This window comes from Littorina saxatilis, linkage group LG8, assembly GCF_037325665.1.
Source record: "Littorina saxatilis isolate snail1 linkage group LG8, US_GU_Lsax_2.0, whole genome shotgun sequence".
Classification (NCBI taxonomy): domain Eukaryota; kingdom Metazoa; phylum Mollusca; class Gastropoda; order Littorinimorpha; family Littorinidae; genus Littorina; species Littorina saxatilis.
The window spans coordinates 46,478,209-46,500,189 of NC_090252.1; the positions used below are offsets into that span (position 1 = coordinate 46,478,209).

The 21,981-nt window shown below is 39.5% G+C and overlaps 1 protein-coding gene and 1 long non-coding RNA gene across 3 annotated transcripts in view; both read right to left on the reverse strand.

Moving 5' to 3' along the window:
* Positions 1-744: 744 nt before the first annotated feature.
* Positions 745-21,981, reverse strand: part of LOC138974686 (very low-density lipoprotein receptor-like) — a 28,291-nt gene continuing 7,054 nt past the window's right edge. Inside the window, exons 5-9 of the mRNA XM_070347406.1 lie at positions 5,901-6,026; positions 4,064-4,189; positions 3,594-3,719; positions 2,905-3,030; positions 745-761 (exon numbers count right to left, since the gene is read on the reverse strand). Coding sequence (XP_070203507.1) covers positions 745-761; positions 2,905-3,030; positions 3,594-3,719; positions 4,064-4,189; positions 5,901-6,026 — 521 coding nt within the window. The remainder of the gene's footprint in view (positions 762-2,904; positions 3,031-3,593; positions 3,720-4,063; positions 4,190-5,900; positions 6,027-21,981) is intronic.
* Positions 14,407-21,931, reverse strand: LOC138973695 (uncharacterized). 2 transcript variants are annotated; one of them, XR_011458104.1, is made up of 5 exons: positions 21,698-21,931; positions 20,744-20,894; positions 19,716-19,945; positions 18,637-18,801; positions 14,407-16,463 (listed from the first exon to the last, which is right to left on the reverse strand). It is a non-coding gene; the product is annotated as an uncharacterized lncRNA (long non-coding RNA). The 2 variants fall into 2 exon arrangements; XR_011458103.1 differs by lacking the exons at positions 20,744-20,894; positions 21,698-21,931 and having other exon boundaries at positions 19,716-20,231.

A 21,981-nucleotide genomic window follows, 5' to 3' on the forward strand; every position in this document is an offset into this window, starting at 1 on the left:
TTGTATTCAACTAACTAAAGAAGCTAAGCGCGGTTAGAAACATGTGCAAGAAAAAGAGTGTTATCTTTTGACACCAGCCAATCAAGCGTTGCGCTGCATGGAAGAACGCACAATGGCACAGAGACAGACGATACATTCGGTCAGAATCTCTTTATTCATTTTATTTTCTGTTTCTTTTTTTTTGGTACTGCATAAGGTATACCACACGCATTTTAAGTAGTTTAGTACAGATTGATCATGCAAAGAAACGCCCTTACTTTATTCATTTTTTTTGCGAAAAGATACGAACAAACATCAACATGGTAAGAAACAAACCTTGGCAGGTCGAAATAAGGCTCACCCAAATTACAGTATGCGAACCTATATCATCACAATGTTAACAATGTAAGTTCCTAATTTGAACTTGCACGTCAACACTACATTTTGACACCAAATTGAAGTAAAGAAGACATTTTAGAATAGAGATGGTGACCAAATTGGTTGGGGTCCTGATTTGGCCTATTATGGTCCGCTGAAACTACCATATTTGTTACACCAGAGTGCCTAATTGAAAGAAGAATATGTTCAATACATCCCTTTGTAGCCAATAACACGTGTTTCCGAAGATCTTAGGTGTTGTTGGTCAGGTTGCTTGGTGCAATACCAATATGCTAATCTGATGGGTTTTTTCAAAAAACATAGCAGGTTTCAGCACGTCACAAACGTGGGTGGAAGCCTAAGAGCACAGGTGAATGCTGTCCCCGTTCATTTGCGTTCCTGGCCTGAAAAAAATATATACAATATGGTCACCAAAGTGCAAATGGAAAATACACAATAAGGTCACCGCAGTGCAAATTGGAAATACACAATGCGGTCACCACAGTGCAAGTTGGAAGTACACAATATAGTCACACAGTACAATATGGAAATACACAGTAAAGTCACCACAGTGCAAGTTGAAAATACACAATGGGGACTGACACTGCAGTGCAAGTTGAAAATACACAATGGGGTCATCACAGTGCAATTTGAAAATACAAAATGCGGTCACCACAGTGCAAGTTGAAAATACACAATGGGGTCACCACAGTGCAAGTTGAAAATACACAATATGGTCACCACAGTGCAAGTTGGAAATACACAATAAAGTCACCACAGTGCAAGTTGAAAATACACAATGGGGTCACCAAAGTGCAAGTTGAAAATATACAATATTGTCGCGACTGTGCAAGTTGAAAATACACAATAAAGTCACCACAGTGCAAGTTGAAAATACACAATGGGGTCACCAAAGTGCAAGTTGAAAATATACAATGGGGTCACCACAGTGCAAGTTGAAAATACACATCGGGGTCACCACAGTGCAAGTTGAAAATACACAATGGGGTCACCACAGTGCAAGTTGAAAATACACAATGGGGTCACCACAGTGCAAGTTGAAAATACACAATGGGGTCATCACAGTGCAATTTGAAAATACAAAATGCGGTCACCACAGTGCAAGTTGAAAATACACAATGGGGTCACCACAGTGCAAGTTGAAAATACAAAATGCAGTCACCACAGTGCAAGTTGGAAATACACAATGCAGTCACCACAGTGCAAGTTGGAAATACATAATGGAGTCACCACAGTGCAAGTTGAAAATACAAAATGCAGTCACCACAGTGCAATTTGAAAATACAAAATGCAGTCACCACAGTGCAAATTGGAAATACACAATGCGGTCACCACAGTGCAAGTTGGAAGTACACAATATAGTCACACAGTGCAAGTTGGAAATACACAGTAAAGTCACCACAGTGCAAGTTGAAAATACACAATGGGGTCACCCCTGAGCACAATGGAAAAGTGTCAGCACAATTATTAAACAAGTGTAGCAGTTCTTTTTAGTAAACTGTCAGTACAATTCTAAGTATTTATTGTCGGTTCAGTTACATTGCAATTCTGAGATGCTTGTCGGAAAAAAATAAATTGGCCCAATTCTTAGAACATCGTAGCAGTACTTGTGTAGCTGTACTAAGCTTTGCTGTTCCATAGTTTTGTAACGATCCTGAAAATATTTCCCCAAAAAAAGAATAAATATTATGTAGTAGCAGTACTGTTCAGTTAAATGTGGCTGCATTACTAATACCTGCAGTTCCACAAAGTATTATTTCAATTCTGAAACATATGCTTTTCAGAAACGTGTCTTCACAATTCTTGAAACATGGTACCAGTACTTGGTCTCAGTACATTACTCGCAAATGCTTTTTAGTAAACGGATAGGGCAATTGTCAAGGATACTTTGTAAAAGAGTGTGTGCACAATTCTTGATTAATCGTGTTAGTACTTATAAGCAAAGTGTAAGTGCATTATTGATAAGTGTGTTGTTATCCATCAATTGTCATTGCAATTTTGCAGGATGTTTTTCAGAAAAAGTGTCTGCACATACATATCTTGAAGATTCAGTATCTCTACTTCAAGTACCGTGCTGTATTTGCTTGTCAGTAAAGTGTCAGAAAAAAGTTGTAAAATAGTGCTTTTCAATAATGCGTCAGAACAATAAAAAAAATAATCATCTCAGTGATAAAGTGACATTTAAAAAAAGAGCTTTCCCGTACTATTTCAGCACAGAATCAGTAAAAACACGCACGCATACTCAAGATTCAATGACAATGACAATGACAATGACAATGACAATGACAATTCTTTATTTTACGAGGGTAACAGAATAAGCATTGGTATACTTTTTTGCATCTGGCCCTCGCCCTAAAGAGGGACTAAATCTACTATAAAAACTACTACTACTACTACTACAATACTTACATAATTAGTAAAACAGGATAAGTTTATGTACATACGTGCATTATATGAAACATTGTAGTTTATACATGTTCATGACAAGGTGAAATCGAGATAGATAGTGAGTGAGTGGAGACTTACTGCACATTTCTGAATCTTCATCCGAGTTGTCGTCACAGTCCGTATCACCATCACAGCGAAACGAAGCATGGATACACTGAACGTTGTCGGCACACTTCACTTTACCAGGTGCACAGTTGTGATTCCCTGTTGTTTGGGGAATACAGAAATGTAACGAGTAAGAAAAGACACCCACATAAGCACACACACACACAAACACACCCACACACACACACACACACACACACACACACATACACACACACACACACACACACACACACATACACACACACACACGCACACACACACGTACACGCACACACTTACACTCACACGTACACGCACACACTTACACTCACACACACACGCACACGCCCTCACACCCACCCACACACACACACACACACACACACACACACACACACGCACGCACGCACGCACACGCATGCATACACACATACACATACACACTCACAACACACACACACACACACACACACGCACATACACACACACACACACGCACATACCCACACACACACACACACACACACAAACACACGATTTAAGAATACTCGAAGAGGTTGACAGCTACAAAAAGGCAATCAGACAGAGATGAATACAAAAATAAAGTTTAAGCCAGAGACAGAAGCAGAATGATCCTTGGAGCATCGATATAAAAACAAAATAGGTAAGTGGAGACTTACTGCACATTTGTGGATTTTCGTCCGAGTAATCATCGCAGTCGCGACCACCATCACAACGATCAACGATATCAAAACACTCAACGTTGTCGAAGCACTTCGCTTTACCAGGTGCACAGGTGTGATCCCCTGCGGTTTAGGGAATACAGAAATGTGACTGGTAAGGCAACGCACACACACACACACACACACACACACACACACACACACATACGTACTGATGCACACACACACACACACACATGCACACACACACACACGCACGCACACACACAGACACAGACACACATACACACACACACACACACACACACACACACACACACACACACACACACACACACACATTATAACATACTTAAGGAGGTTAACACGCCGTTACAGTGATACATACAACATTAAAAATAACCCAGAGACACAGACTGAAAGATCCAAGAAGCATTGCTATAGGAAGTGGGTGAGTGGAGACTTACAGCAATTTGGTCCATTTTCATCCGAGTTATCCTCACAGTCCTGCCAGCCGTCACAGAGAAACGCACGATGAAAGCACTCAGCGAGGTTGGCACACTTCCTTCTGGTAGGTGCACAGGTGTGATTCACTGTTGTTTGGGGAAAATAAAACACAGTGAGAAATTAATAACACACACACACACACACACACACACACACACACACACACACATACACACACACACACACACATGCACGATCACACACACACACACACACACACACACACACGCACGATCACATACTCACACACACACACACACACACACACACACACACACACACACACACACACACACACACACAGTCCCACATTAACAACTATTGTGTTTTTAGCGTAGCAATAGGGTCAGATATTTAGACGAGACAAGCACAATGCCGACGAGTCGAAGACGAGTCGCATTATACGTGTTCGAGTCTAAATATCGGACCCTATTGCTACGCTGAAAACACAATAGCGTTTATATAGCTATTCTGACATTATATTCTGTGTTAAAATCATGTTTTTGTCTGCAACAACTACCAGAATGGTCCATGTCGTTGATTGCAGATGACGGTTATAGTGCGCATATCCCTGTGCGCATGTATCCACGGAAATCACCGAACATTGAAAAACCCACGGACATGTATTACAGAGAAGACTCGAGATAACCGGATGTTTAACATTACGTCAATATGATCGGAATTATATGACGTCATGACGTATCATGCTTGCTTGCGTATATTCCATGTTCGAAAGTACCCCCCGCGGGTTAGGGGGAGTCCCATATTGGTTGGGACGAGAAAGAATTTACCCGATGCTCCCCAGCATGTCGTAAGAGGCGACTAACGGATTCTGTTTCTCCTTTTACCCTTGTTAAGTGTTTCTTGTATAGAATATAGTCAATTTTTGTAAAGATTTTAGTCAAGCAGTATGTAAGAAATGTTAAGTCCTTTGTACTGGAAACTTGCATTCTCCCAGTAAGGTAATATATTGTACTACGTTGCAAGCCCCTGGAGCAAATTTTTGATTAGTGCTTTTGTGAACAAGAAACAATTGACAAGTGGCTCTATCCCCCCTTTCCCCGTCGCGATATAACCTTGAATGATTGAAAACGACGTTAAACACCAAATAAATAAAGAAAGAAAGATGTTCGAAAGTATGACTTCTGTTGGGGATTCACGTGATGAAGACTGCGGTAAATCTGTAGATGATAAGAGAACACGGATTGTCTCAGAAGAAACGACTACATGTTTCAGACCGGTAACTTTTCAATATTGCACTATACAATGGACGTTCTATGTTTGCTGATTTTGTGTTAAATATTGGAAAGATCGTCTGCTAGAATCAGAGATAGCTAGGTAGCTTCAGATTGCAGCTTCTTGAACTTTGCAAGGTTTGTTGCCTGTTAAAGAACTGGATTTTACACGTAATGTATGTCATGTACAGTAAGCAACACAAAACACACACAAAGCAAATGGCATCGTCTGTCGACTAGTCACAGAAACAAACCTGGCGATGTATGCGTGTACTATATACACGTGGAAGAAACCGGAACCATGCGTCTTTGTTATTGCCGATATCGTTTGGATATCGGCAAAAAATTTCCAACTTCCGCAGCGTTATCCTTTGATGATGTGTGAGACCATCCAATCACAGCCCCCGAATTCCCCCACGTGTCTATCAAAATAGCTATATTTACGAATACCAGAAGACGTTAAGACATAGCTTCAAAGAGGCAGACAGACAGCTATAAAGACAGAGACAAAGACTGAGATCCAAGTAGCATCTACAGAGGAAGTATGTGAGTGAAGACTTACGGCATATTGTTGGATCTTCGTCCGAGTTGTCGCCACAGTCGGTTTTACCATCACAGCGATACGAACTATAAATGCACTCAGTGTTTGATGCACACTTCACTTTACCAGGTCCACAGGTGTGTTTCCCTGCGGTTTGGGGAATACCAACATTATTTGATTAGGAGAACACACACACACACACACACACACACACACACACACACACACACACACACACACACATACACACACACACACACCTCCACACACACACCTACACACACACACACACACACACACACACCTCCACACACACACCTACACACACACACACATACACACACACACACACACACACCTCCACACACACACCTACACACACACACACACACACACACACACACACTCACTCACACACACACACACACACACACACACACACACACACCTCCACACACACACCTCCACACACACACCTACACACACACACACATACACACACACACACACACACCTCCACACACACACATACACACCACCTTATTGTCGCGCTATGTTAACGCTCACTGTCAGATTAAACTGGTCAGTTTATGACACTCACTGTCGTCATCTACATACTCGGTCTATAAACCCAGTACTCTCACTGTAGCTCAGTATATAGATCCCTCAATGCTGAGCGTTAACCTTCACAGCGAATATACATTAATTGAACCAATCAGAACGGAGAGATCTGACTAACTACTGCGCGACCACGTTCGACTCAAACCGAAAAGCATCTGCATGTGGCCTACATTTTTTTTGTTCTAGCATTTCTACAATATTTTAGCATGTTGTATTGCGTTTGAAGCCTAGAAAAAGAAGGGAGTTATGGTGCATTTTTGAAACAAGCGAGTGAAAGTGATAACCACAGGATTTCGTGCTTTTTACTTTCGTGACTCGCACGCTTCGAAACGTGCATCATAACTCCCTTATTTTATCATATTTGTGGCTCAAAACTTAGTATAACGTGAGAAAATACTGTGAAGATACTAAAACAACAACAGCATTACATGCACATAGGCCTACTTTAGTTTTAGGTCGGGACTGGTCGCTCTGTAATTAGTCAGAGCGGAAGTGAGCCACAGTGAGAGCTTTGAATGTACTTTCGATTCAATGACAATTGTCTGCATAATCAAGTAATCCCTACTGCGGCCAGTTCGTTTGTATTCAGTTACGAACACGGAACTAACCGCCAAGTTGGTTCTACTACATTTAATTTTTTTTGCTTTCCTAAATTGAGGCAAACCTACTAACAACAAAAAGGACTTTAGTCTGGTAAATGGGATGTTAGTTGGTTGTCCCATAAATAAATTCTACGTTACTACGGCAAAATGGCAAGCAGTGGTCTATATTTACATATGTGCCATGAGTCAGTGTTTGGTATATGGTGGTAACACACACACACTTAAGCATAGCAAGGCGGTATAACACAAACACTCAGCAGAACCAGGCGCCATAACACACACACTCCCCTGCAGACTTCAGAATAAGGCGGTATAAAACACACATTCAACAGAACCAGGCTGTATGACACACACAATATGTAGAGAGACTAAGGCGGTATAACATAAACATTCAACAGAACAAGGCGGTATAACACAAACACACAACAGAACAAGGCGGTGTGACACAAACACTTAACAGAACAATTAAGGCGGTATAACAAAAACACTCAACAGAACAAGGCGGTATAACACAAACACTCAACAGAACAAGGCGGTATGACACACACAATCTGTAGAGAGACTGAGGCGGTATAACACAAACATTCAACAGGCAAGGTGGTATAACACAAACACTCAACAGAACAAGGTGGTATAACACAAACACTCAACAGAACAAGGCAGTATAACACAAACACTCAACAGAACAAGGCTGTATGACACACACAATCTGTAGCAAGACTGAGGCGGTATAACATAAACATTCAACAGAACAAAGCGGTATAACACAAACACTCAACAGAACAAGGTGGTATAACACAAACATTCAACAGAACAAGGTGGTATAACACAAACACTCAACAGAACAAGGCGCTATAACACAAACACTCAACAGAACAAGGCAGTATGACACACACAATCTGTAGCAAGACTGAGGCAGTGTAACATAAACATTCAACAGAACAAAGCGGTATAACACAAACCGACTCAACAGAACAAGGCGGTATGACACACACAATCTGTAGAGAGACTGAGGCGGTATAACATAAACATTCAATTGAACAAGGCGGTATGACACACACAATCTGTAGAGAGACTGAGGCGGTATAACATAAACATTCAACAGAACAAGGTGGTATAACACAAACACTCAGCAGAACAAGGTGGTATGACACACATAATCTGTAGAGAGACTGAGGCGGTATAACACAAACATTCAATTGAACAAGGCGGTATGACATACACAATCTGTAGATTAACTGAGGCAGTATAGCATTAACATTCAACAGAACAAGGCGGTATGACACACACAATCTGTAGAGAGACTGAGGCGGTCTAACACAATCATTCAACAGAACAAGACTGTATGACACACACACACACTCAACAGAACAAGGCAATATAACACAAACACTCAACAGAACAAGGCAGTATGACACACACACACACTCAACAGAACAAGGCAGTCTAACATAAAAACACTCAACAGAACAAGGCGGTATAACACATTAACACTCAACAGAACAAGGTTGTATGACACACACACTCAACAGAGAGACTGAGGCAGTCTAACACAAACACTACAGAACAAGGCGGAATGACACACACACTCAACAGAACAAGGTGGTATGACTGTGACACACTCTACAGAGAGACTGAGGCGGTCTAACACAAACACTCAACAGAACAAGGCGGAATGACACACACACTCAACAGAGAGACTGAGGCGGTAGGACACACACACTTTGTAGAGAGACTGAGGCGGTCTAACACAATCATTCAACAGAACAAGACTGTATGACACACACATTCAACAGAACAAGGTGGTATGACACACACACACTCAACTGAGAGACTGAGGCGGTCTAACACAAACACTCAACTGAACGAGTAATAATAAGTTGCAATCGTGGGAATTTTTTTGCTGATTTTGTTTAATTTTTAATTTTGTTAATTTTGTTTGTCTATCTCAGTTGCATTCAGTCTGCTACAAGTATGAGTACAACCCTTATTGTTTACTCTTTCTCCTTCTTCATAGGTATTTTTCTTTTCTTAATCAAATTCTCCTATTTTCATTAACATGATAGATAAACCGATATCATATAAATCATAACATTTAAATAAAGAAAAAAATTCAGTACTTAAATTAATTTACTTTCTTACAGACTGAGGCAATTTAACAAAAACACTCAACAAAACAAGGCGGTAGAACACAAACATTAGGTATTTTTCTTTTCTTAATCAAATTCTAATATTTTCAATAACATGATAGATAAACGAATATAATATTAATCATATAACATTTAAATAAAAATTAAAAATTAAAAAAAATCATACCATCAATTTACTCTCTTAGAGAGACTGAGGCGGTCTAACACAAACACTCAACAGAACAAGGCTGTATGACACACACACTCTGTAGAAAGACAGGATAGAATTTTTTTTTTTTTCTCAGTTGCATGCAGGGTTAGGGTTAGGGTTAGGGTTAGGGTTAGAATTAGGGTTATGTTAAGTTTTACTTGGGTTTTTTTCTTTCGTAAAAGCGGGAAGCATCCTTCTTCATAGGTCTGTAATGGGAGTTAAACCTTAAAAGTCCATTTATGGTATGATTTTTGACATTTTACTAGTGATTGTAATGATATTTGTTTATTTATCATGTACTTAAAAATATCAGAATTTTATTAAGAAAAGAAAACAAACTATGAAGAAGGATGCTCCTCGCATTTAAAAAAGAAAAAAAAAGGAAAATAAAAACGAAAAAAAGTTAAACCTAACCCTAACCCTAACCCTAACCCTAACCCTAACCCTAACCCTACATGATTGAGTGAGAAAAAAAAATAAAAAAAGATTGTATCCCAAGTCTTTCTACAGAGTGTGTGTCATACCGCCTTGTTCTGTTGAGTGTTTGTTTTCTACTGCCTTGTTCTGTTGAATATTTGTGTTAGACCGCCTCAGTCTCTCTAAAAGAGTAAATTAATGGTAGGATTTTTTTTAATTTAATTTTTTTTTATTAAGTTTTATGATGAATATTATATTCGTTTATTTATCTATCATGTTCTTGAAAATATGAGAATTTGATTAAGAAAAGAAAAATACCTTCAATACCTTGAAGAAATAAGAAAATAAAAAAATAAAAAATAAAAAATAAAGGGTTGTGCTCATACTTGTAGCAGACTGAATGCAACTGTAGTAAAACAAATTTTTTTTTACAAAATTAAAAATTAAAAGACATCATCAAAGAAATCTCCACAATTGTTAATTGTAATTACTCCTTCTAACTTGAGTGTTTGTGTTAGACCGCCTCCGTCTTTCTGTTGAGTGTGTGTGTCATACCGACTTGTTCTGTTGAGTGTGTGTGTCATACAGCCATGTTCTGTTGAGTATGTGTGTCATACCGCCTTGTTTTGTTGAGTGTGTGTGTCATACCGCCTTGTTTTGTTGAGTATGTGTGTCATACCGCCTTGTTTTGTTGAGTGTGTGTGTCATACCGCCTCAATGTTCTGTTGAGTGTTTGTGCTATACTGCCTTGTTCTGTTTAGAGTTTGTGCTATACCGCCTCAGTCTCTCTAGAGATTGTGAGTGTCATACCGCCTTGTTCTATTGAGTGTGTGTGTCATACCGCCTTGTTCTGTTGAGTGTGTGTGTCATACCGCCATGTTCTGTTGAGTGTGTGTCATACTGCCTTTTTCTGTTGAGTGTTTGTGTTAGACCGCCACAGTCTCGCTGCAGAGTGTGTGTCATACTGCCTTGTTCAGCTGTTGAGTGTGTGTGTTAGACCGCCTTAGTCTCTCTGTTAAGTGTTGTGTCATTCCGCCATGTTCTGTTGAGTGTTTGTGTTATTAGACCGCCTCAGTCTCTCTGTAGAGTGTGTGTGTCATACCGCCTTGTTCTGTTGAGTGTTTGTTCTCATACTTTCATGTTATTGAAAATATGAGATATGCCTTGTTCTGTTGAGTGTTTGTGTTAGACCGCCTCAGTCTCTCTGTTGAGTGTGTGTGTCATATATCGCCTTGTTCTGTTGAGTGTGTGTGTTATTAGACCGCTTCAGTCTCTCTGTAGAGTGTGTGTGTCATATACCGCCTTGTTCTGTTGAGTGTTTGTGTTAGACCACCTCAGTCTCTCTGTTGAGTGTGTTTGTCATACCGCCTTGTTCTGTTGAGTGTGTGTGTGTGTGTCATACCGCCTTGTTCTGTTGAGTGTTTGTGTCATACCGCCTCAATCTCTCTGTAGAGTGTGTGTGTCATATCGCCTTGTTCTGTTGAGTCTGTGTGTTAGACCGCCTCAGTCTCTCTGCAGAGTGTGTGTGTCATATATCGCCTTGTTCTGTTGAGTGTGTGTGTATACCGCCTTGTTCTGTCGAGTGTGTTTGTCACAGTCATACCGCCTTGTTCTGTTTAGTGTTTGTGTTAGACCGCGCCTCAGTCTCCATACAGATTGTATGTCATACCGCCTTGTTCTGTTGAATGTGTGTGTCATACCCCTTTGTTCTGTTAAATGTTTGTGTTAGACCGCCTCAGTCTCTCTACAAAGTGTGTGTGTCTTATACCGCCTTGTTTTGTTGAGTGTGTGTGTCCTACCGCCTCATTTTGTTGAGTGTGTGTGTCCTACCGCCTTGTTCTGTTGAGTGTTTGTGTCATACCGCCTTGTTCTGTTGAGTGTTTGTGTCATACCGCCTTGTTCTGCTCAGTGTATGTGTGTGTGTGTGTGTGTGTGTGTGTGTGTGTGTGTGTGTGTGTGTGAGTTGTGTCTGTGTGTGCATGACAGTGTAATGTACGTATGTATGCATGCATGGTGATGTGTGTCTGCATATGTGTCTGGTTGGTTTTTATTTTATTTTTACCGTGCCGTGCCAAGATGAAATCCTTTTGCAAAATTGGTGAATAAATATCTTGTATCTTGTATCTTGTATACCGCCTTGTTCTGTTGAGTGTTTGTGTCATACCGCCTTGTTCTGTTGAGTGTTTGTGTCATACCGCCTTGTTCTGTTGAGTGTGTGTGTCATACCGCCTTGTTCTGTTGAGTGTTTGTGTCATACCGCCTTGTTCTGTTGAGTGTTTGTGTCATACCGCCTTGTTCTGTTGAGTACGAGTGTGTGTGTCATACCGCCTTGTTCTGTTGAGTGTTTGTGTCATACCGCCTTGTTCTGTTGAGTGTTTGTGTTATATACCGCCTCAGTCTCTCTGTTGAGTGTGTGTGTCATACTGCCTGGTTCTGTTGAGTGTTTGTGTTAGTCCGCCTCTCAGTCTTTCTACAGAGTGTGTGTGTCATACCGCCTTATAATTACTACTCTGCAGCCTGCAGCTAGAGTGCATGTGTGTGTCAGTGTTATGGCGCCTAGCTGGTTCTGCTGCGAGTTTGTGTTATACCGCCTTGCTCTGCTCAGTGTGTGTGTTACTGTACCACCTTATACCAAACACTGACTGGCACAATATATAGACCACTGCTTGCCATTTTTCCGTAGTAACGCAGAATTTATTTATGGGACAACCAACTACCCAGCCAGCAAAATTTTGCGCAGCGAATGCGTGTCGCAGTCGCCAAACTCTGCGTAACAACTGCACTGGACGCATGCGTAACGCGCGCGATTTTGCAAAGCGAAATACATGCGTGACACACTCGTTTTCCCTCAGATTACGCAGACCATACGCACCTCCAGCGCACGCTTATTTGACACCAAGACAAATTCGCACTCTCCACGCAGACGTCACGATTGCTTTACGCATTCTCACGCTATTAACGCGCTCTCCACGCAGACGACACGATTGCTTTACGCATTTAACGCGCTCTTGACGCAGATGTCCTGATCATCTTACGCACTCTCCACGCAGATGTCACAAATTATTGACGCATTCTCAGGCATTACGCGCTTTTTACGCTCTCTTCACGCAGATGTCACAATTGCTGTACGCATTCTCACGCATTTGACGCACTCTCCACGCAGATGTCACAATTGCTTTACGCATTCTCACGCATTTGACGCACTCTCCACGCAGATGTCACGATTGACCACACAATTTTACGCAGACCACACAACCGCTTTACGCACTCACAAACAAATAATGGGCAGTGCACAACATTGTATTGATCCAGAAAGACAAAGGTCAAGCGTGCAGGTTCGATAACAGAGATGATCATAATTATGTACAAGTTCTAAAACAAAAATGCAGTAAAATAAATTGATTAAAACAAAGGAGAGATTTGAATCTCGCTTATTGCCATTGTGACTTCCAGGTTTTAATTTCACTGCATTTTGACATACCAGCAGCACGGAAACAAAAATGATCAAAATACTGTTCAAAGCAGAATTCAAATTGGCAGAACAAAGAATAAATATAACAAAACCCTGATAGTCATCATCGATACGCCGTAGTACATGCAGTGAAGAATCCAGTATAACTTATAAGAGAGAATTTTGATGTACAGTCGTCACTATATCACATTGATGTAAACAAATAAATAAATAATTGGCACAGCCTAGGCATAGGCAGCAGTGAGTTGTATCAACATGTTTGAATACAGAACAGCAACAAAAAGAGAAAAAAAGTTCTACAAGCCAGCTAATAGTTGAACTTCAGATTACTAATGATATTACAAACAAACACTTAGTTAATGCCCATTCTCCAGGGATCGAAATCCAGTCAATGTACACCAAACTAGGATAACACATACATTTAGAATCTATCACGACTGCATAAAACATTGGTATGCAATTCACAAAGCAAGGAACTTGAAACATGAACATTGACATTAAACATACATATGTGCCCCACACACATTTCGGACAAGGCAGCTGAACGAAATTCAGATGTGGATGGAGCACAAAATAATTAGATGGGGCGGCGTGAAAGCATACTGGGACAAGGAACAAGCAAGAGAAAGAGGATAAGAAGATAAAAGGAAGAACAAACCGAAGAATAAGAAAGAAAAAAACAAAATAAGAGAAGGAGAGAGAAAAAACAAGTCGCGTAAGGCGAAAATACAATATTTAGTCAAGTAGCTGCCATTTTTCAGCAAGACCGTATACTCGTAGCATCGTCAGTCCACCGCTCATGGCAAAGGCAGTGAAATTGACAAGAAGAGCGGGGTAGTAGTTGCGCTAAGAAGGATAGCACGCTTTTCTGTACCTCTCTTTGTTTTAACTTTCTGAGCGTGTTTTTAATCCAAACATATCATATCTATATGTTTTTTGAATCAGGAACCGACAAGGAATAAGATGAAAGTGTTTTTAAATTGATTTGGACAATTTAATTTTGAAAATAATTTTTATATATTCAATTTTCAGAGCTTGTTTTTAATCCGAATATATAACATATCTATATGTTTTTGGAATCAGCAAATGATGGAGAATAAGATAAACGTAAATTTGGATCGTTTTATAAATTTTTTTATTTTTTTTTACAATTTTCAGATTTTTAATGACCAAAGTCATTAATTAATTTTTAAGCCACCAAGCTGAAATGCAATACCGAACCCCGGGCTTCGTCGAAGATTACTTGACCAAAATTTCAACCAATTTGGTTGAAAAATGAGGGCGTGACAGTGCCGCCTCAACTTTCACGAAAAGCCGGATATGACGTCATCAAAGACATTTATCAAAAAAATGAAAAAAAACGTTCGGGGATTTCATACCCAGGAACTCTCATGTCAAATTTCATAAAGATCGGTCCAGTAGTTTAGTCTGAATCGCTCTACACACACACACACACACACACACACACACACACACACACGCACGCACATACACCACGACCCTCGTTTCGATTCCCCCTCGATGTTAAAATATTTAGTCAAAACTTGACTAAATATAAAAAAGGAAAAAAAAGGGAGACAATCATATAAATGTGTACCATTTAAATAAAAGAAATTAAAAAAATTACTTTTAAAAAGGAGACATTTCAGGTTTTGATTTGAAGTGTGTTAACATATTCACATATACCAGTAACTTTGCATGGAAAAAAAAAGTTCACAATGATTTGAAGCAAATTCAAATGCCAGAGAAAAAACAGAACAAAACCCTGATGTCATCATTGATAATCAGTGGTACGTTCAGTGAAGAAAAAACAATTGACACAACCTAGACATGGGCAGCAGTGAGTTATCAAGTTTCACTACACAAAAGTAACAACTACAATAATGAAACAAAAGGTAAAATGCCAGCTAATAGTCAAAATTCAGAACAATGATATCAAAAAGAAACACTTATTCAATGCCCCTTCTCCACTGATATGTATAAGCACACCAACATGACATAAACTCATAAATTTAAAAAAAAACATGACATAAAACTCATAAATTAAAAAAAACTTATCAGACTGCGTAAAACATAGGTTTGCCATCTCAAAATGGATGTAAAACACGCAGCTTACTCACAAAATGATAGACAAGTCTCCAGCGGCCAGCTGCTCAGCAAACAAAATAAGGTGGCGAGGATCAATATAATTGAAATGCATTTTTTTTGCTGTTTCGGAGAGAACTTTGCTTCATTTACCTTACACTGCCTGCATTCAAGGGCTAAATTTTTATCAGGTGCACCAAGACTTACATCTATAGAAATCCAATCATAACGGTTTTAACAGCAAAAAAAAAAGTATATTTCTAGTCTCGCTTCTAAATTCTCAACTCAACTCCAAAAAATAATAAAGAACAACAAAAACCTGCATCATGCATTGTCTCCTTCAAGCTGCCTAGGTTGTTTGCGTTCGACTCCCATAAATGACAAGGAATTGTTAAAACCTTTTCTTTCTATTTGTTCACTTTTTGTTTTCTTCTTTTCTGAACTCTTTATACTTGTATTTTATTCATTTTAATTTAGCCTGAAGGTTTGAGTCGTGTATTAAAAATCGAATATAGTGTGTAAGTGCCCTTGAACAGCTTTTCCAGAATCATGTATTCTATATTTTTAGTATGGGATACCCACAAGAAAAGTTCAAATGCATCCATGCGTCTCCACTGATATAGTAATGGTAGTTGAGCACTTCCAGTTTAGTCTTCTGTCGTTCTGACACAACCTAAAAGGGTACATCATGTCTGAACATCATCTGTAGAAGAGTGTGAAGTTTAAAGCTTAGCTTAAATAATGTCCAACAAAACCCCAGACTCTTCTGTACATTACCCATCAGCCACACAGACCTGAACTGTGAAATACAATTACTCACTAGCAATTTCTCAGGCGAGTCAAATCTTACATTCATCAAATTTTTGCAACTAGCATTGTAAATAAGCCTACAGAGATTACAAAGTTCAATTACTGCAAACCAAATCATGAAGGCTCTTCCATGGCCTGTTGTCTCTTTCTTTTATCACAGGCTTCCAAAAACCAGTCTTGAACGGCCGTCTTCAAGGTCTTGACCTGTGGCACCCGTACAGCTTCACGGAACAGCCTCTGCATGACAAAACAAAAAATAACATGAACTTAGATCATCAAACAACTATCACTGATTTGAGAAAAGTCTCAAGTTTATTTCCTGACGCCTGTAAACTTGCTAAAAATCATACAGACACACAAACTTGCATACACACCATACACTTTTACAACACACCAACTATACTTGAGTTAGGAAATTACAACACATTGTAATCCTTGTAGAAGAGAAGTAAAAAAAAATACCTACCCTAATATTTGTTTTAACCCTTTCGCTGCCAATCAAAACTTGGGTATGTGCATTCCTGACTGCCAGGGAATATTGGAGTTTGGGGTGTAATAATTCACAAAAAAATCTAGCTTCAAACTGGCAGTAGGTAGGTAAGTAAAACCTATGTTGTTTTTAAAGGAAATTGAACCAAGAATCTGTTTTTAGTGTCTAATCATGGAAATGATAATTAGTTTGGCTTATAATGATGTTTAAATATGAACTTTTGAAAAATCAGCCCGGCGCATCTTCCGGTGCCTGTGGATCAAACACAGGTGGCTGTTTTGCTCGCTCCAAGAAAGGATTATAATCACTGTCATCTACCTGTTTCCAACGAATTGTCCGAAAGAAGATCTCCCCCTTCCCCTGTCAGTATCCATAATCATTTGCACCGCCTGTAGCGTCAGTCCGGCTTTGTTTTTCCCTACTAGGGCCCGGTCGACAGTCACCGTTAGCCATTTTGACGAGTCGAGATTTCTCTCCCATACCCTGTCGACAAGGCCGAAAATAGCCTTCAAACGCAAAACCGCGTCACCATTTATGTTTATTCATGAGAATGAGGTATCCTACCAAGCCATTGGCTGCTATTTGTGTGTCAGCAGTGACGTAGCATTTCTGGAAAATCCCGGAACGGAGAAGACGGGTTTACCCGTCCTAAGGAGCTGCAGCTGCACAAGCGCATGACTGGTATACCCGTCATAAGGCAGTCAAGTGGTTAAAGTTACCTTTACTATGACTTTTTCTTTGGGGGCCTTCGGAAATTCATAATACATGTACTGTGACGTGCAGACGCATATGTGACGACATCATACCGTTTGCTAACATCCTTATTTCGGATGCAGGGATGTTGCTACAAATCCATACCTATAGGACAAATGTCCTGAGTTCTTCAATATCAATAGGACATTTGACCGCTTTCAGAAAGTTTAACAGGACATTATGAATTTGCGCCAAACAGCTTATAACACATTCCATGGAATTGTTCCAAAGTCATGTGCCCACACACACACGCACACACACACACACACACACACACACCCACGCGCGCGCGCTGTAGAACACACACATAATATAGTAAATACATCAACACAGTGTGTGTATAATGTTGTATTTGTTTAGTTTCAAAGAAACCACAACAAAGAAACCAACATGAACAACTTCAGAGCTCTTACTTTGATTACAAACTGCATGATTTGGATAAAAGTTGAAAAACAAAATGATCGGTTTGATCTAATGCTGATCTTTTGCAGGCTTTAGGTTTTTTTCAGCGGCATAATTTAGTGCTTCGTCTTGTATCGAAAACAAAAGCAGACGACAAATTAAGTCAGTTGGAGTTGTCTCCCGTACTCCTGCAGCATGCACTGATCTAAAAATAATCCACTACCATAGACGATTATACCCAAACGGCGCATACCGCAAACGGTTCGGGAATTCCCGACAAAAGAAAAGATCCGCACTGGCAACTCCAGTGGCAGCTGAACACGAGAGCGTTCGGTCTTTTAGAAGATTTGTATCTTGAAATGAAAATTAACGAATATCGCGCTGTCCGAAGGAATGGAGTACATATCGGACAATGACCACGCTCAGGCTAAAACGATAGGACATCTGACCGACATGCGGCAATGTGAATCGGACATTTGGGGATTTTCATCGATAAATGTCCGATGTCCGACGCCTAACGACATCCCTGCGTATGTAGTCGAAAATCCATGACACTGACAAATGAGCTCAGGAACTTGGCTTCTAGCAATTTAATGTTAAGCGTAAAAGCTTTGACAACTATCATTCACATGTGAAACATGGCAAATTTAAAATTGATTCCAAAGAACAAAATTTGAGACAGAAATAACTTGTTTTGTAGACATGGATTTTATCTTCTTCCTAAAAGGACCAGGATGATTTTACAAATTATGAAAAACAACTCACTGTCGATGGCTTTTAGTCGCAGCGTACACCATGGTCTCTTTCCCTGCCCTCCCCCAGAGCCCCCTGTCAGCAACCGTGTAGCCTATGGAACACCTTCGTCATCACAGCATCAGTAGTCGTCTTTAGTTCATGTCCACCAACCACACCGAGCTCATGGTCATGGATCTGAAACAAACAAAACAAGCCAACTGAATTCCAAAAATCAAATATTCAGACAGCTCTTCTTCACATACAAACAATTCAATCTGGAAGCATCATACTGTCACCTGGAACAAAAAATCAATAATCGCACTTGCTTTAAAAAAAAAAGTTTTCAGAAGAGCAAATGGTGATTGAGTGTAGCATTGTCATAAAATGTAATCACACACCTCAGGTGACCTGCATCAATCATTCAATACTATCTCACAAATCTTCATTTGGAAAGCACAAACATAGTTAGAAGAGAGCGTCAACCGTGATACTATTCAGTGTGGACAATTTTTTTCTGACCCATAATCCGATGCCTACACAAAGTGAGAATCAGAACTCACAAGAAGGCACTGTTGCATGTTTGTGATTATTTGCTTGAGTGTAGCACTTGCAATTTTGAACTTGAGGAAACAGCGTAGCAATTTCTGTTACATCCCTGAAAACCTAGCAGATGGCAGCTCTGGCCACAGAGCAATATTTGCATTATTTCTCACAGATGCAATGATCACAGAAAACAAAGTGGTGCATGCATTTTCCGCACCCCACATGAGAAAAAGAGGCCCATCATTGTGCGTACCCATAAGCATAGTTTTATCATCAAAATGTGTTGGTTAAATTCACAAATGTGACCAATACGCATAAACCTTGCATGAATTCCCAGGATAATGGGAAACTGGTCATGACTGAGAACTGATGAACAGTTAAGATACACCCGTGAACCGTGATGACATCTGGCATCCTCCAAAAAGCACACACTCAAGGTAACATTTAAAGCCTAAAGAGCGTCTAACAATAACATGTCACTCTCACAAGATCTTACTACAGTTATCTGGGGAAAATAGCACAGGCATGACTGGTCTGCTTCAACAATAGCATTCAAAGCCACCTACCAGTGATCACTCCTTCGACAGATCCATCATGTGCCTTCAACATCTTCCACACTCAACAGTAAAAAGATGACTCCATCGAACAGTAGCACAGGCTCTGGCTCCACCATGATTCTTTGGCGACCAATTACTAAATTAGTCGCATCAGGTCCATCTGCTCCTGTAGAACCTTCTCCAGCAGCAAGAACTGATGTTTATCTTGCCGCTCTGCTCTGCTCGTAGTCTTGTGTCCGCTGAATGGAAGAAAAGAAGAACAAAAAGACATTTACATGAAGCAATACATATTTTAGACAATCTGTCGGCCTGAAAAGAAACCATCAGCACTAAAAAACAATCTGAGCAAATGTTCAAAGTAAACGTGACATCTCTATATTTTTGAATTCAGGAGAAGATGAGGAATATATATATTGCAATCAATTTTTAAAGGGGCATACAGAGTGGCATTTGATGGGGTAAAAAGATGTAGGGACTCAGCAGTTGGAGATGAAAATTTTTGTGTGTATTTACTTCAAGCAGATTTTTTTTTTGTTTTTTTTTAGACAGAAGAACAAACACACACTAAAAATCATTGTTTAAAGTTGAACTGACCTTAACTTTTCCTCCAAACACTAGAACTTTTTGTATTCATTCAAAAATATTCATCAAAAAGGTTAAATTTTAAATTCAATTTTGCAGACTTTGGATGAAAAGTTACTCTTCTCTGGCATCCCGCGGACACAGTTCACACTTTCTCATCAATGAGATGCCTGTGTTAATTAAAAACAAACATCAATAAAACTATTAAAATAAAATAAAAATTTAAATATAAAAATAAAATCGACCAACCGCCCCCACCCGATTTTTTTTCCCTTTGCTGGAAACAATACATTTGTTTCACTAAAACAGTAAAAGAGATCAGCTGAATTTGTTTGACACATCTGGTTATAACTAAAAGAATAAAACACAAAATAAGCCAAAGTCACAGAACAAAAAGACGCTGTCAGTGTCACTATCAATGACTGAATGAGACACTCATTGCTATCGAGCCATACCTGTTCATCTTCACCTTGCCGGGACGGAACGACAGTCTGCGTTACTGGCATCGGTGGCGGTGTTAAGGTCACTGTCCATCTCAGCTTTCTTCACCTTCAGTTCAAACAAGCAGTGACTGAGTGAGCACCGTCATACTCAAGTCAAAGCTTTCTGAAAAAATAAATACTTGGAAGTTAAATAGGATCACATTGATTCCCAAACCTAACAGTAACAGTAACACGCAAACATCAAAACTGGAATATTAATTATTAAATATAAGCATCTCAATTTCACTAAATTAGTATATATTTATTTTCTCTGTGATGTATTTTTATTTAAAAAAAATCTGTTTTTCAACTTTATCACTGCACACGCTGACACAGCCTCTGCCTGCCTCTCTAGTCTATGCATGCCTCGGGAACAAGGGTAATTTTTCTCTTTTCCGAGACTCAGACACAGAATATTCCACTATGAGTCTATGTCAGTATGCGGAACTGAAAGTTGAACATCTGTGGAAAAATAAAAAGATACAAATAAAAAAAAAACAGATTTATGAAGAGCCTATTAGTATTACTACTAAAGCTCCTGACAACTGCTGCCGCAATGACTCGACCAGATTAGGAACCAACCAAAGTTCACCAAGAAACAGACAATGAGACATAAAATGATAAACGAAAATTCAGTTTTTATGGTGCCGTGAGCGACCCGCGAATCGGGATTCGGATGGTATTTTCACTCTTCCACAACTCCTTAAAAACAAACCACTGCATCAATCAACTTTATGTTTTTGGAAAAGTTAGTTCATTCATCCATCTTTCAGACAAAACAAACATGAATGAATAGAACAGTGTTCTTCTAGGCGAAAAAAAAATCGAAAGTGTGAGAAATTCTCTCTGCCATCAAACTCGGAAGCCGAAGCCGCGAGCTATCAAAAATTCAAATTCCCAAATCTTTCCTTCAGTTGATCAACTTACCTATTCTTGCAAGAAGTCAATCTTCATTTCAGAGAGAAGGATAAGATTACCTTGCATCCAATAAGCAAGTCAAAAATACAAGTCAATATGAAGAAAAAGCAAAAAAACGCCGATACAATGTGGATTTGACAGACTTCTTGCCAACAGGAAGTTGGAGATTGTCTGACAGACAAGGGAAATAACTTCAATAAATTGCTCTTTTCAGTCAAGGTAACTGTCTCCCCTGAAATTGAACTTTCATAGAGATTTTCTTCCAAAGCAAAATAAAATAAAATGAAAATATG